Source organism: Sorghum bicolor, chromosome 1, assembly GCF_000003195.3.
Source record: "Sorghum bicolor cultivar BTx623 chromosome 1, Sorghum_bicolor_NCBIv3, whole genome shotgun sequence".
Taxonomy (NCBI): domain Eukaryota; kingdom Viridiplantae; phylum Streptophyta; class Magnoliopsida; order Poales; family Poaceae; genus Sorghum; species Sorghum bicolor.
The window spans coordinates 7,884,022-7,897,114 of NC_012870.2; the positions used below are offsets into that span (position 1 = coordinate 7,884,022).

Here is a 13,093-nt window from a genome sequence, read left to right on the forward strand (position 1 = left end):
ATGGTTTAATCAAAAAAAGAAAAGCAGCGATGGCGCCACGCCACGCTTCGCGATTCATCGCCGCCACCACCAGCAGCAGCAGTCCAGCACCGGCACCGCGCACCCCGTCGGCGATCGGAGTGACGCCCACGAGGCTGGAGGCAACGACCGACCGGTTTCCACCGTCGCCCTCGGACAGAAACGGGTGGATGATGCGGAGCACTAGGCCACGGAGGGGTGACGGGGCGGGCGGGCGGATGATTGGGTTCGGGTGCGTTCGCACCAGCGAACAAAGACACGGCGCGGTTGCGGGCCACCTAACCTAACCACGCCTAATCTAACGCAACCACTCCGCGGCGCGCTCGCGCTGGTCAAGCCCGCCGCTGCCAAATGTCGCCGGCCTCCCGTCGCGGCCGTCACCACCAAGCGGCCGCGCCGCGCACTCGTCAGCTGGACACTGGACTGGAGGCGTCGCGTACTCGCGTGGTCCAACCCAACCAAAGCGACTGCCGCGATTTTTTTTTCACCATTTTTTGTATGGCCTGCGCGTGATCCGCGCGTGGTGAAGTGCGGTGAAAACGGGAGGGATCTGGATCCGGTGCTGCGCTCACGTGGCCCACGGCACTACCTTATCCGGCTACGTGGGGTGTGGCTGCGGGTTTGATTTGATTATTAGTGCGGTGTGGTGCGGGCGACAAAAGTCGTGCTGAGTTGAGCTAGCACGGGCGGGCATGGGCGCATGGCCGTGGCCGCGCGCAAGTCAAAGTGTTAGGCGTCGCAGCTGGGCGGCCAACCGGTGGATACCGTGATCTGATGGGTGACGACGCCCGGGTTGGAGACAAAAGGCTGGATCCTCAGGCAGGAGACCGCAGCATGGTGTTGAATGCTACGGTTTGACGTGTGTTTTGTTTGGGTTTTGGTCAAGCGATCGGCTACCATACATTGCTGCTGTTGTTACTGAATTCCTATGCCTTTCAGCCGGAAGAAAATAATTGTACTGACTGATGTCTGAGGAGCAGGATTGAAGAAGCAACCAACACTTGTTTAAGAACTACCATACGCTGCTTGCTGCTGTTTTTTCTACAAGGAGTGCTTGCTGCTGTTGTGACTGAATTTCTTGGGCCCTTGGCCTTTTGTTCAGTTTTCAGCCGGAAGGGAAAGGATACTTTTTTTCCCGCAAAACTGAATTGCATCAGTCTGAGTAGCAGGATTGAAGAAGCAACCAGCACTTGTTTAACAAAAAAAAAATGAAGCAAGCAACATATGCAAGGAAGGTATACAGATTACAACAGATCAATGCACAAAAAATATTGCAACAGATCAAGGCACACAAGTATAGAGATCACAACAGATCAAGGGACAAAAGATATAAAACTACAACAAATCAAGGCACAAAAAAATTAAAATAATTTGTCTGAGCCCAGGTTCGAACTGGGGACCTTTAGTGTGTGAGACTAACGTGATAACCAACTACACCACCCAGACATCCTGTTGTTCCACTTTGTCAATAACCTTAGAAGTATTCATATCAGACTATGCATTGCAGACTAGGCAACAGCAATCGGTGAATCTTCTAGTTCTGTTTTGTTTTCTATTTGTGCACAGAGAGTCGGACATTATATATTTAAAAATTTCTAAACATGTTTGCTCGCTCACTCGCTGGCTGTAACTGAAACACAAACACGATGCTCAGCCAAAGCTAAGGTCTTATTTGGATGTTGTCGGATTTATCTCAATCTTTGAAGTGAATTGGGGTGAAATTTAGTTCAAGTTTCACTGCAATCCACCCAACACATATGGATTGATGCGAATCCAACTACATCCAAACAAGGCCTAAAGCGAGAACATGATGAAGAATCCCGTGAGAATTTCACCCCTTGCGGCCCTCCATGATCGATCATTCGATCCCGCTCATAGACTACTTGTTCTTGTCAAGCCACTCGAGGATCCGTTTCTCTGACTCCGTGCGCTCCTCTTCTTTCTTCTCTCTGGCCGGGCCCTCGATGAGCCCGAAGTAGTCCTTGTAATTCCTCTTGTAGTAGTCATCCAGCCTCTGGACACATGAGCATATATATGTGATCAGTGCCATTTTCAGTCCTTCAATATATATCGTTTCACGCTAATGTTGGTAAAATCACCAACTTCTGAATTATTACTGAGTGCATATTCTTAACCTCGAGTTGTTTTATAATTCGAACGGACTGCACAGGCACACGAAACTCCATCTCTTGCATTGCATGAGAATTTAAATTTAGCGGAGTGTGAAGTTTTAATAGACATTCTACTGTAGCTCTAGCTTCATCTGTCTGCTATATATTAGCGTCACTTCATTTTATATCATGAGACATTTAATTCAGAACCAATGAACTATATATGCAGCGTTCCTATCTTGGAGACATAAAACAGTAGAGGCCTAATTACTAGATAGAACAAGACTAACTTCCCAACGTCATCATTTGAATCACTTTACTTGGACATTCATGTTCCCAGACTAAAAGTTGATTCTGAAACTTCTGGTTTCGTCCGCTTAAATATGTAATCAGCCTCTCTCGAAAGTATCCTTGTTTGTGGGATGGTTCACTTCACCCATTTTTCCCCCCTCGATCGATCGGCAATGACAGGACACTATCAATCAAACTGCGGGAAAAGAGGCCACTTACCTCCTTGTCATTCTTCTCTTTGTTCTCCTCTGATTTCTTCAGATACTCTGTACACACACGAACGCACTAACTGCATTAGTTTATATATATGCAAAGGCAAATCGGCTAACAAATGAACCGTGTGTATCAATTTCTCTGACCCAGAAAAAGTCTGATCAATTTCGCGCTCACCTTGCAGTAGAGCCTTCCTGGATTCACTGCCGCCTGGAGGTATGGCTGCGGTGGATGTCAGCAGCGTCAGAAGGCACCTCCTGCTAACTCCATTCCTCTGAGCCGAGGTGACGGCTCGATGGAGATGCTTCGCGGCTGACCGATGAAACGATGATGAAGCTACTGGCCTCGTGATTGGATCCATCGGTTTCGCTTGGGGATGATGAGCTAATTGGATGGTGCTGCTGGACTGTAGTAGATTGCTTGCTAGTGCTAGCTGCTGCTGCTGCCTTGATATGTGGAAGTCCTGAGAGGAACCAAGGCCACAGGTTTTTCTGGATGCTGACAGAGACAGACCGTCAGCCGGAGAGACCGTCTTCAGTGCTTGATGGACATCTGCTGAAACTGTTTGCACTTCAAAATAATATAATTATTAATAAATTTATTTATGGGAAAATCCTATTCGGAATCGAGACCTACACCGCATCCACGTATTGCATTGCACGCGACATCGATTATATGTCGATTCAGAGTTTCAGAAGGCGGCGGCGGCTGTCTATATACCCGTTGCCGCGCGCAGCTCTTCTTCGTGGCAAGGTCCCCGTAACCAGAACCGCCGGACGGGAAGAGCTCCTCCTCATCCGCAAATTCGATCCGTTAATCTTCCATGGTAAGCCATATTGTGTCCATACTTTTCCCTAATTCATGAGCCTTGACATCGGTCTGTTTCCAGTTACGTGGATCCATAATTCTCTGAGCTAGGTTGCTTATCAGTTTATAGACAGTTAAACTGTTTCCCATGTGCAAAAGACAAGGCTGGAGATTAGACTTCTGGGTGATGATCTAGTTAAATTCTTATGCAAGTGCAACACCACAATTTTGGCCTTGTTTAGTTCGCAAAAATTTTCAAGATTCCCCGTCACATCAAATCTTTGGTCGCATGCATGGAGCATTAAATATAGACAAAAATAAAAACTAACTACACAGTTTACCTGTAATTTGTGAGATGAATCTTTTAAGCCTAGTTACTCCGTGATTGGACAATGTTTGTCAAATAAAAACGAAATGCTACAATAGTCAAAAACAAAAAAAAAAATTGCGAACTAAACAAGGCCTTTATTTGATTTCTCGTCTATAATTTCACGAGATTGTGGAGAAACTCTTGTTGCTTGGATGCATTCAGTGGGGTTCAACTGCAGAATACAGACCGAAGTTCTGCTTTTCATTTTAGATTGGATTTAGTAGTCATACTAGATGTGTTGCTTTTAGCTGTTGCATAGACAGTATTTTTTGTTTTTTTTACCCACCTCTTCATTACAGTTCTATCACTGTAGGATTTATATTGTTTTGCACACTACACTTCTAAGTACAGTTATTAAGGCCATTTGATTTAATTTAGTTTATCTTAAATTCTCAACATAAAGGGACTTTCTATGCAATGGGGAATTGACGTTATTAACTTAGAGGACTGAAAAGATATGCACAAAGCCGAGCTTTTATGGCGTAATTGTATCAATGACATGTATAATGTATCGGTGTTTAGTTGAAGCCAATTTGTTCTGCATGGAGTGCCAGGTTATTACATCACTGCTAATTCATAATCCTGTTGTTTGCAGAAGTGTCTGAGTCATCAGCTAGCTTGGGATGCAGAAATGGAAAAACTGATGAAGGAAGTCCATGCTTTGGTCTGTCATGGCTCTAGACTAAAAGAGTCTCAAGTTTTTGTAAGCATGTTTGAGCAGCTGTCAATCAAGGCAAGTAAATGTCGTATGCCTAAGGCTAGGTGCTGGGCAACTCCTCAGCGCTGGCTACTCACACTAGATATGATTTCATTCCGAGCTGCCCTTTGGAATCCATTCAATCTGGACAAGGTTGAACTACCATCCTTGGAAAATAACTTGCCCCAAAACTGCAAGTGTTTGCTCTCATGTGAACCAGTTTCTCCTGGCTGTGTGGTTTTAGTCGTTGATGCTGATGAACCTGTAATCTGGTTTTGCTACGTTAGAGGGAAGAAATGGACCAGACATGAGTATAACATCATTGTTGAAAAACCATGGCTACCTTCATTTCTGTCTTTGAAAAGGCGATGTGAAGAACAGTATCAACGTCGCTGTTCTCGTGAAGAAGTGTCATCAGAATTTATATTGGATGGCAACTGCAATGGGAAAAGAACAAGAATATCTAGTGATGCTGGCCATGGCATGATGGCTGCTGATCCTTCTGAAAGGATCCAAATACGAAGTATAGTTGCTGTCGAGAGGAAGTTCTATTTTGATATGTCCCCATCGAAACTTGGAGTTCTTGAGTTCCATCCAGAGCCAACATTTACCACACTAGAATTTAAGCGCTTGCCCATTGCAGAGTACAGTTGGGAATCCTCGTCCCCTCATCTGGTTGAATCCCGTGGAAGGCTCTTCCTAGCTGTTCGGGCTCGAGGTCATCATCTGTACAAGATGGATTTCTCGAGACTTGCATGGTCCACGGTGGATTGTCTGTATGACCAGGTATTCTTCTTGGGTAGACTACATTTCACAGCATCATATTCTGCTTGGGAGCTTGGTTTGCAGCAAGGGAACATATATTTCCTAGCGCATGGTGAGGATGGTGTGGTTCAACTGACGAATGTTTTCTCCCCTGGAGACAAATATATGCCCGGCTCCACTTACTGTCCTAGGACCATCGATGATTTGCCGGCTTCATTGCTGGGTATACAAAATGTGCTCACTAAAGCTTGTGGTTTTGCCATCGGAAGTAGTTAGAAGTTTCTGACATTCTCAACTTAGCAAACATCCTGCTTTTGTAGGTCTGCCCATCTGAGATCTTATATAGTGCTGTTACCATCTGGTTGAGTTAACAAGAGAAGCAGAATAGCATGTTGGTGTTCGATATGTATATAATATATGCTAATGAAACCTGTTTTTGTTTGTAAAGCACTATGACTGCATGGCTTACATGTCTACTCAAACTTCACAGATATACCGTCCGGTAAACTAAAACAATGCAGAGCATTAATCCAAGAGAAAAGCTCTATTGTTAACTGTGTTCCACTGTCACTTTGATGTATCCAAGAGAAAATTTCTCTTGTTAATTATGATCCCCTTGAGTAACGTACAAGATAAAAGTCTGTGTTAGTGTCCTAGTGATTATGTGATGGACTCATGTTTTCATCCATCAAGATATACACTACATAAAACTTACAGGTGGCACGAGTTAATTCAGTAATTCGGATCAGCCCCCTCTCTCATTCCTTTGATAAGCCTAAGCCCGCTGTATGTATTGTATGATCAAATTCAAGTCACATTCCAACCAGCAAGTCTCTAAAAAACATACATTAGCCAAAACCAAGGACAGTGGGTGCTAACTCTAACAATGGCCCCAATGCACTTGGAGCAAACTTCCGAGCAAACAAGAAGCACAATGTTGAATTCTGTTCATTGTACAGACAGGTCTGTCCCTCTCGGACTTCCCTCAAGAATTCTTCCGTGATATCACCCCTGCCAAACCTTGCTGGATGTGCAGCAATTCTAGACCAGTCTACCCAAGTAACACTCCTGTTAGCCAGGCTCTGTGGAGTTTCAATCGAGAGCATTGTTTGGATATAGTGCTCATCAGAATAACAACTGGGCCTGCAGAACTCCTTGAATTTGGGGTAATAGACCGTGTCCTTCACAATTTCAATGGCAAGTTCCCTGTTTACTTCAAACCACTGCGATCCTTTGCGCCATTGGTCAAGTTCAACCTCAGGGGTCATATTCCAGTTGTACCTTCCCCGTCCATATGGTCCAGGATCATCAATAGCCATGACAAAGCTTTGGCTCGAGTTCAGGAAGTATTGGTACGTTGTGTTGAAATCAAATATAGGAATGCATGACTCAGACACAAGCACAAACCATTCGTTGGATATATCCAGCAAAGCGTTGGCAAGTAGACGTCTCTCAGCATCACACATGGTCATCTGACCCCATTCTGCAACCTGTGACCAGTACAAAAATCGAGCAGATGTCAGGGTATCTGAATACCAATAGGAAGGCACAGAGATGACTCTTCTATATGATCAAATAATAGTGCGCACAATTTCAATTTAGGAATATGTAGTAGGTTGTCCCAAAAACTCAAATAATATACAGTCAGAGCTCACAGTAAGTAGTCTAATTAAAATCAGTAATAACTATGAGACTAGCGAGAAACATCTATAGACAGAGCCAAATAAAAAGGTATGTACTCCCAGTTCTTTATTTCAGAGAGTTGGTTTTCTCAAAGTCAAAATCACAACCTTTCCAAGGCTACTCAAATTATAATCGTATATAGTTTGTGATTCAGTATGTGTATCAGTGTATGTTGTCATCTTCGATTAGTTTCAACTTCAAAACACATTTCGACTCTTTGGGCTTTTGGAAGTTACAAGACTATATGCTCAGAAGGAAATGTGAAATGGATATGTCCTAAAAGTAAGGATGGCAAGATAAGCTGCAGTGATGTGAATTAGGTTGAAACCATATATCGGTCAAAGGTAAGTAATGTAACTAACACCTACAGATATAAACCACACAATTTTTGCCCGGTGGAAAACTGGGAACAGATTCATAAAGAACTGCGTCAAGAATTTCAGTTGTCAAGGAAATTTGTGGAAACTAGATCAACGTCTACCAATAATAATCTACCAAGGCACCAAGCCTGGCAGCTGCAGTATACAAATGGAGCTCTAGAAAGGGGAAAGGGCACAGAGGGGCTGCTAGCAGGGAGGTACTGAAAGATGCAACCTCCAACTAACAACCTTATTTGCAGTAGCCTGTTGCTAGAATCGGTGGCACCACAGATAAAAGTCTAGGGCTACAGCACAAAGAATGGCAGGAGCATCTACTTTTTGCTCTCAAAACCTTTTGTTGGTCTGGACTGCCAAGATGCACCAGATGATCAAGGTCAGGATATCTGGCCAGACTTCCACCGGCTTTCTAGATGAGGCACCTAGGTAGGCACCTGAAAAAGAGATGCTGAGGCCTTAGGGCAGCTCCAGTGTATGGTTCGATTTATGTGCTGACATGGATTCTAACATTCCGATGGTAAGCATGGTTCGAGCGCTGCAGTGTTGGTGGGGGGCCACAGCAGAATAGAAAAGAGTAAAAAATGTGGCATCCATGTTGTTTCCTGTCCATCACTAGTGCCCAAAGGATGGCAGTAACACGATTCACTGATTTTTTTTATTGGCTTGGTTCGAACCGAAAGTATGAGCCGCTTCTAAGAATCGCTTTGCTTGGTTCGATACCTGCAGTGGTGAAAGCGAACCATACTCCTTCTCTCTCCCCATGGTTCGGTTTCAATGCACACTGGAGCTGCTCTTAGCAACAGAGATACAAACACAGGCAGGCTGCATATTCGACACTTTTATAGTGGAAGAGGTTGTTTGTTGTCACAAGTATAGAAAACATTCGAAGGCTGCGAACAAAACTAAGCTGCAAAATCCTGATCCCCAAACAGTATCATCAATGGTAAGCCCACAAGGATGAATTACATCTCTCCATGGGAATGAACCTGGGTGCATTACTTTCAGCTTCCACACCAACTACCACCAAATCAGTACAACGATGCATTTTTTTTTCCTCCAGAAACAAGATTACTCGAGTTCATAGAAAGCACATTAAGTAGTTTCAGTACATCACCGCTGATACAGTGATACGACTAGACCTGCACAAATGTTAATTTGGAATCCATCGAACAGGACAGTTAAGCTCTATGTACAATCCTGGCACTAAAATCGGATGTTGGGTTTTGTTTCTGCTGTTAATCCATCCAGATCAAGCTAGAGCGAGGTGGGCTAACCTTACTGGGGATTTGCCGTCGATAGAAGACGGATTCGGAGGTGAAGTTGGCTCGGTATGACGGTAGCGCGTGGACGTAGATGGAGTAGCGGCCGTCGTTCCCCCGGAAGAAGCGCTCCCAGAGCGGCGCCAGCGGCAGCGGACCGCGCGTGAGGAACATGAAGGCCACCTTGGGCACGCGGCGGAACGGGTACCGCCGCACCCCCGGGGCGAACGACGCGCGCCAGAGCAGCTCCTCGTCCGTCATTGAGTGCTCCAGCCCCTCCGCCGCCGCCGCCGCCGCCGCCGCCGCCGCGACGGCGGCGTCGGCGGCGGGTGAGACCCCCAGCCACGGCCGGAACAGCGTGGCCGCCGCCACCTCGTGGCCGTGCCGCGCCATGAGCATGCCGGCCGCGGACAGCCCCAAGCCGAGCAGCAGGAACACCTTGAGCATCCCCCACGGGAACACCCTGTGCTGCTGCTGCCCCTGCCTCGCCTTCGCCTCCTTCACGTCGTTCTCCATGGATGCCGTCCGCTCCTGCAGCGCGGCAGCTCGGGGCTAGGATTTCTTTAAGCACCGTGGGAATGTGGGATCGCCAAGATTCGAGAGCAAAGATGGCATACCATCGGCGCGACGCCGGAATGCCGGATCGGGAGCTCGGGACCTCAGCCCTCAAGGGCGCACGCGCACCGCATCGTGGGTGGCCCCGCTGCTTGCTGGCTTTTGTCCATCAACGGAGATGGTCCGTTACATGGACTCGGTCTATGAAAGGCATGAAGGCAAGGGAACGGTGTGCAGACTGGCTTCGTTGTGCTCTGCTGTGGCTTCGTTGTCCCAGGGCGCGGCCGGCGACGGCAAAGGTGTCAAGAAGAGATGCTCATCTCTGTTCTCTGACCTGAGAGGACTAGTAGATGATTGCCGGCTTGACTATTTCAGGTTGGGCAAAGTACTAGACAGCAGTCAAGCATATTTGTTCTATTTAGAGGATCCATGGGACCATGACACGATTAATTCACATGCTGTGGGCCAATGGTTTTACAAGACTAACCCTTTTCTTAAAGAGCTTTATTACTAATTATAATTCGTAATTATTAAAGTTATTACAACCTCAGAGCTCGTGGCTAATACAAGAACATGATTATTTAGCCACACGATGCTTTACTCCAACCTAATAACGGTTCGGTTCGCTGAAATTTGGTTGATGATGCTGATTTAAACATTACGAAATATTTTTCCATCTAAGTGTAACGACGTCAAACTTAGTACTCCCAAACTGTGTGATTTTTCTTATCAATTGGTGGTTAGATTTATAGAAGTATGACTAACACATATCCTATTGTTATTTATATTCTGGGCCAGAGAGAGTTTTTCAATGAATACCATAGTTGATAGTATACATATAGTTTCATGTATATAAATAGCGGGCAGCAAACTTGATTGGTACAACTGTACCCGATTAGTCCAGTATGTCGAAAAGGTAACGACATGGTTAGAGAGGAATGTTTAACAACCTTAACAACTCCCAACTGTGCACACCCAACATTCTGATCACATACATATTCACATGTTCATCAACATCAATTGCCCATTTCATAAGATGTGCAAACAAAAGTAGTGAAATGGCCAGGAGTCATCAAACCATGTAATCTCTGCTTATGTCATATACGTCTACTTCCACTGTGGCAGCATTTGTTGCAACAAACATTGATGGGAAACAAAAGCAAAGATATCAGCAACATTAGGCCCTAGGCAGAACAGAATCCACAGAGCGGCACCGAAGGCGTCTTCCAAGCCAACTGCGGGAACATCAATTTTCTGAAGATTTGAACTATATTCTTCCGATGCAACCAAGAAATACAGGACATATGATCCGTTGTAGGTTCACCATACAAACTACTAAAACAATACAAGTCCGTGTAAAATACATGCTGTAATACAGTATATATATACCGTGTAAAATAATCACGTGGAATGGAGGTGGGCAGCAATGTTCATGGCTGCGTCAGTTCGTCCACCGAATATATCTCCACATATGCAATGATCCACAGTGGCCTAATAAAGAAACTACAGGAGCAGGATGCACTGATCAAAACAAAAACGACATCAACCAAAACCAAGCACAGTGGGTGCTAACTCTAACAATGGCTCCAGCGCACTCGGAGCAAACTTCCGAGCAAACAAGTAGCACAACGTCGTGTTCTGGCCATTGTATAGACAGGTCTCTCCCCCTCGAATCCCCTTCAAGAACTCCTCCGTGATGTCACCCCTGCCAAACGTAGCTGGATGCGCCGAGTTTGGACCCCCTCTCGACCAATCCACCCAGGTGGCGGTCCTGTTGGCCAGTTTATGCGGAGCTTCGATCTTGAGCATCGTCTGGATGTAGTGCTCATCGGCATAGCATCCAGGCCTGCAGAACTGCTTGAATTTTGGGTAATACACCGTGTCCTCGACGATCGCGACGGCGAGGTCTCTGTCAGCTTCGAACCACTGCCAGCCTTTGCGCCATTGTTCGAGCTCGACCTCGGGCGCCATGTTCAGGTTGTACCGGCCTCTCCCGTCTCTTCCAGGATCGTCGATTGACATGACGAAGCTGTGGCTTGAATTCTGGAAATACCCGTAGGTCGTGTTGAAATCAAAGAGTGGAATGCATGACTCGGACACTAGCACAAACCACTCGTTGGATATGTCCAGTAGAGCGTTGGCAAGCAGACGTCTCTCAGCATCACACATAGTCATCTGACCCCATTGCACATCCTGTAATCAGCAGAAATTTCAAACTGATATGCCATCAGCAGGGTATGGGTACCTCAATACAAGAGAGGCTACAGAGATGACTTCTCCAGTTTATCAAATAACAGTGCCCACAGCAATATATATGTAACATCAAAGTAATGCAATTTTTTAGATAAAGGTTACCCCATAAACATTGTAATATCAAAAGCACTACAACAACAGTCAGTGAATAAATACGAAACATTAATAGACGGAACTTTTAACAGAGTTATTAGTCTAGATATGTTCTTCCAGGTCTTAACCCCTGCGCCACAGGAACGGTTGATTTTCTCAAAAACCAAAACAGCAATAATCTATGGACTGGCTTGCATTACTTACGTATTTTTTATTTGTACAAAGTACTAGCCTAGCAATGTAGCATCACAATGATCAGTAATTTAATTTATATACTACTTTCTTAATTGGATTTGGAAACACTCCTTTGAATTCATCTTTAAAAGTGACAGAACAAATAGGTATTTGGTACCGACTTGATAGATCACGTGCGAAGCAGTAGTTGAATACAGCTAGATTGGAGTTTGGTTTCGTACAGGTGACAGAACAAATAGGCATTCCTGGCGCTAGATTGGAGTTTGTTTTCGTAAGCCAGAGGCCAGATGCCAGAGAGGGGATCGGAGGTGACGAGCTAACCTGACTGGGGATTTGGCGACGGTAGAAGACGGAGTCGGCGGTGAAGTTGGCGCGGTACAAAGGCATCGTGTGGACGTAGATGGAGTAACGCCCTTCGTTGCCCCGGAAGAAGCGCTCCCAGAGCGGCGCCAGCGGCAGCGGGCCGTGCGTGAGGAACATGAACGCCACCTTGGGAACGCGCCGGAACGGGTACCCGCTCCCGGCGCGCGCCCGCGGCGCGTACGACGCGAGCCAGAGGAGCTCCTCGTCCGTCATCGCGTGCTGCGCGCGAGCCGGGGGGCGGGTCCACCGCTCCAGCCCCTCCTCCGGCTCCGGCTCCGCCGCCGCCGCACCGAGGCACGGCCGGAACAGCGCGGGCGCGGCGGCCGCCACCTCCCCCGCGTGCCGCGCCAGGAACACGCCGAACGCGGACAGCCCCATCACCACGCCGAACAGCATGAGCCCCAGGAACAGCTTCAGCATCCCCGCCGGGAACGTCCGGCGCTGCTCCTGCGCCCCGGGAAGGATGGCGGCCTGCTTCGCCTCCTCCACGGATTCCACCCGCATCGCCATCGCCATCGCGGTTGTTCCCGGCTAGGATTTTCTTTCCAGACGCCGTGGAAGGAATGGAATTCGTTCCCCGTATTTGGGCGCGGCCATCGCAGTCTCCGCACGACGCGGATCAGGGGCGCCCCGTATCGTGTGTGGCACTGGCACGCGCTCCAGTTCTGGCCCTTCTCGGGGTCGGGGTCGCGGCGGCGCGCGCGCGGTTGGGCTGGCGCGAACTCCGATGCGGGCGTGCGGGTGTTGGGATTTGTGTGGGTGGCGCCTTGAGAGCTGGGACGAGAGTTGCCTTGCGTGCATGCTCAGATGCTCTCGTACTCCGGACTTGTTTAGGCTTTGTTTAGGCCTTGATTACTTCTACCCTAAAATTCAAAATTTTCAAGATTTTCTATTATATCGAATCTTTAGACGTATGTATAGAGTATTAAGACCTTGTTTAGTTTCAAAAACTACCAAAAATTTTCAAGATTCCCCGTCACATCGAATCTTAGGACACATACATGAAGCATTAAATATGGATAAAAATAAAAACTAATTACACA

General features: G+C 46.7%; 3 protein-coding genes and 1 non-coding gene across 4 annotated transcripts; all 4 read right to left on the bottom strand.

Annotated features, from left to right (window-relative positions):
• TRNAV-CAC lies at nt 1,391-1,464 on the bottom strand. The gene has a single exon. It is a non-coding gene; the product is annotated as a tRNA-Val (tRNA).
• Nucleotides 1,495-3,291, bottom strand: LOC8060526. Its single transcript, XM_002466472.2, has 4 exons — nt 3,270-3,291; nt 2,811-3,194; nt 2,640-2,686; nt 1,495-2,032 (listed from the first exon to the last, which is right to left on the bottom strand). The coding sequence occupies exons 1-4, from the start codon at nt 3,274-3,276 to the stop codon at nt 1,898-1,900; spliced, it is 573 nt and encodes a 190-aa protein (XP_002466517.2). The 5' UTR covers nt 3,277-3,291; the 3' UTR covers nt 1,495-1,897.
• On the bottom strand, nt 5,894-9,523 carry LOC8059952. Its single transcript, XM_021451747.1, has 3 exons — nt 9,209-9,523; nt 8,607-9,143; nt 5,894-6,762 (listed from the first exon to the last, which is right to left on the bottom strand). The coding sequence occupies exons 1-3, from the start codon at nt 9,209-9,211 to the stop codon at nt 6,121-6,123; spliced, it is 1,182 nt and encodes a 393-aa protein (XP_021307422.1). The 5' UTR covers nt 9,212-9,523; the 3' UTR covers nt 5,894-6,120.
• Nucleotides 10,153-12,952, bottom strand: LOC8060528. Its single transcript, XM_002466474.2, has 2 exons — nt 12,009-12,952; nt 10,153-11,339 (listed from the first exon to the last, which is right to left on the bottom strand). The coding sequence occupies exons 1-2, from the start codon at nt 12,564-12,566 to the stop codon at nt 10,689-10,691; spliced, it is 1,209 nt and encodes a 402-aa protein (XP_002466519.1). The 5' UTR covers nt 12,567-12,952; the 3' UTR covers nt 10,153-10,688.